Source organism: Sinocyclocheilus anshuiensis, unplaced genomic scaffold (assembly GCF_001515605.1).
Source record: "Sinocyclocheilus anshuiensis isolate Anshui unplaced genomic scaffold, SAMN03320099.WGS_v1.1 scaffold2753, whole genome shotgun sequence".
Classification (NCBI taxonomy): Eukaryota; Metazoa; Chordata; class Actinopteri; order Cypriniformes; family Cyprinidae; genus Sinocyclocheilus; species Sinocyclocheilus anshuiensis.
Genome location: NW_015551160.1, coordinates 17908 through 19956, shown reverse-complemented (window position 1 = coordinate 19956; position 2049 = coordinate 17908). Strand labels below are relative to the sequence as shown.

The window sequence follows — 2049 nt, the reverse complement described above, 5'->3', positions numbered from 1 at the left end:
TGCATGGATGAACAAATACAGACCAAATTACATCAACATGTGTGCCTTGGCGAATAGCCAAGTAAACCGTTGAGAAAGAAAACGCATGTGTATCAGTATATTAGATCAGCGCTTTCGTTCTTAAAGTGAAAGCAGACTAACAAAACTTCTGTCAAAGAAAAACATCTTTCACTGATTTTGACCGAACAACTTTTATAAGGATTAATCTATATTTAATCTATACAGTGAAGACTATGCAGTGTTATTTTACATTTGATTATTACATTTCTGTACCTGAAAATTTATTTCAGATCTACCTGAAAAACCTGAAAAGCACTGTTTATTTAATTTGTGTCTTGGATATTGTATTTATTTTCTGCTATTGCTTGTAATTTGGTAATCTGTAGAAAAGGTTTTTAGCACTGAGCCCATAGTAGCAGCCAAAAAAAGTCAAATGAAGTTTTAACAGCTTTATTTTAGATATTTTTTTAATGTATTTTTCTACATTAATATATTTTTTCCTACAACTGGAGTACCTCTTTTGTGTTGTTTCCTAATGAGCATTTACATTATTTTACACATTGCATATTTTAGCACAAAAACCTGAAAGGTTGTCTTGACTGTTGTCATATTTTAAGATTACTGATCTTGTGTGTGACTTAATTTTTTCAATTATTTATTTTTCTTTATTATTATTAAAAAAAAAAAAGTGTAGGCCTATTTTTTGTTGTGAATGTCCCAGTTGAGGAACAGGATGTGAAAATGTAAGATAAATGTTCATGTTATATGTTTTGGTTGCATTTGTGAGTTAATAAAAATGTAGATGGTTGTTTAAAATAGGTATATAATATAATAATATCGATATATTGATCGATATTCTCCTGTATCAAATCGTATTGTAGAATTTTTTGAAGTATCTGCAAATATCGTATCCCTAGGTATAAGAATCAATATCGTATCATATCGTGATGAACCATACGATTTACACCCCTAACAGTTACATCACGAGCTTTACAAATTGATAAACACACAAAATATTTTGTTAATTTATCTTTTACCTCAGTATCTCCAGTTGACAGTTTTGACTCTTCAGACCATCAGAAAGAAGCTTCACTCCAGAATCCTGCAGGTCATTGTTACTCAGGTCCAGCTCTCTCAGGACAGAGTGTGAGGATTGTAGAGCTGAAGACAAACTTCCATGAGATTGAGCAGTGAGATTACATCCACATAACCTGTGTAAAGAACAAAACAAACAGCAGATAATGTGTTTACTTATTGTGTTTATTTATCTGGTAGAGGTCTGGTAGATGACTTCCAGAAAGCTTTGACTGTGGTGATACAGTTGAAGTAAACTCAATGATCAATGAATACATCTGATGCTTTTAGCTTTAAGAAATAATTTAAGGCGATAACGCACAGGGCTTCCATTAGATTTAAAATGTACGTTTCAGTAATTCAATTCTTCATAAAACACCTGTCACAGCAAGGCAGAGAATAGACAGTGGATCCAGTTGCAGCAAGTTTGTTTAAAAAAAAAAAGGATTGTCCAAAGGGTACAAAGACGAAGAAAAAAAAACAGCAGGCAAACATGCATAGACAATAACTGACCATGAACTAAAGAAACCAAGATGTATAAATGCACAAGATAAATATATTTACATTTACATTTAGTAAATGAACAGGGGTGTATCCCAGAAAGTAGGTTATGTGACATACCCAGGTATGTTTGAGGATAAGAGAGCGGATAACGTCTCAGGTTACTTATGTAATCATGGTTCACTTTGTAGGGAACGAGACACTGCGTCCTCGCCTTTATCCAGGTCTTTCAGCAGGTCAGCCTGGTATGCCTGGAGCACCGCCATCGTGTGCAGCGAAGCAACAGCCTGACCTGCTGCTGCGTATGCCCTGCCATTCAACTTAGATGTAGCTTGAAGGGGCATGGATGGCAAGGAGGGAGTTTTGAGAGACGATGTCTCTTTACTCGAAAAGAGAGACAAACGAGAACGTAGCTTTTTCAGTGGAAAACGCTCGCAATGCACGCAGATTGCCCCCTCGAGGACATCGCGTACG

At 35.4% G+C, this 2049-nt stretch overlaps 1 protein-coding gene across 1 annotated transcript in view; it reads right to left on the bottom strand.

Moving 5' to 3' along the window:
• Positions 1-2049, bottom strand: part of LOC107663329 (protein NLRC3-like) — a gene marked incomplete at its 5' end in the record, with an annotated part of 41068 nt that overhangs the window by 21116 nt on the left and 17903 nt on the right. The window contains one exon of the mRNA XM_016453538.1: positions 1038-1211. Within this exon, the coding sequence (XP_016309024.1) occupies positions 1038-1211 (174 nt within the window). The remainder of the gene's footprint in view (positions 1-1037; positions 1212-2049) is intronic.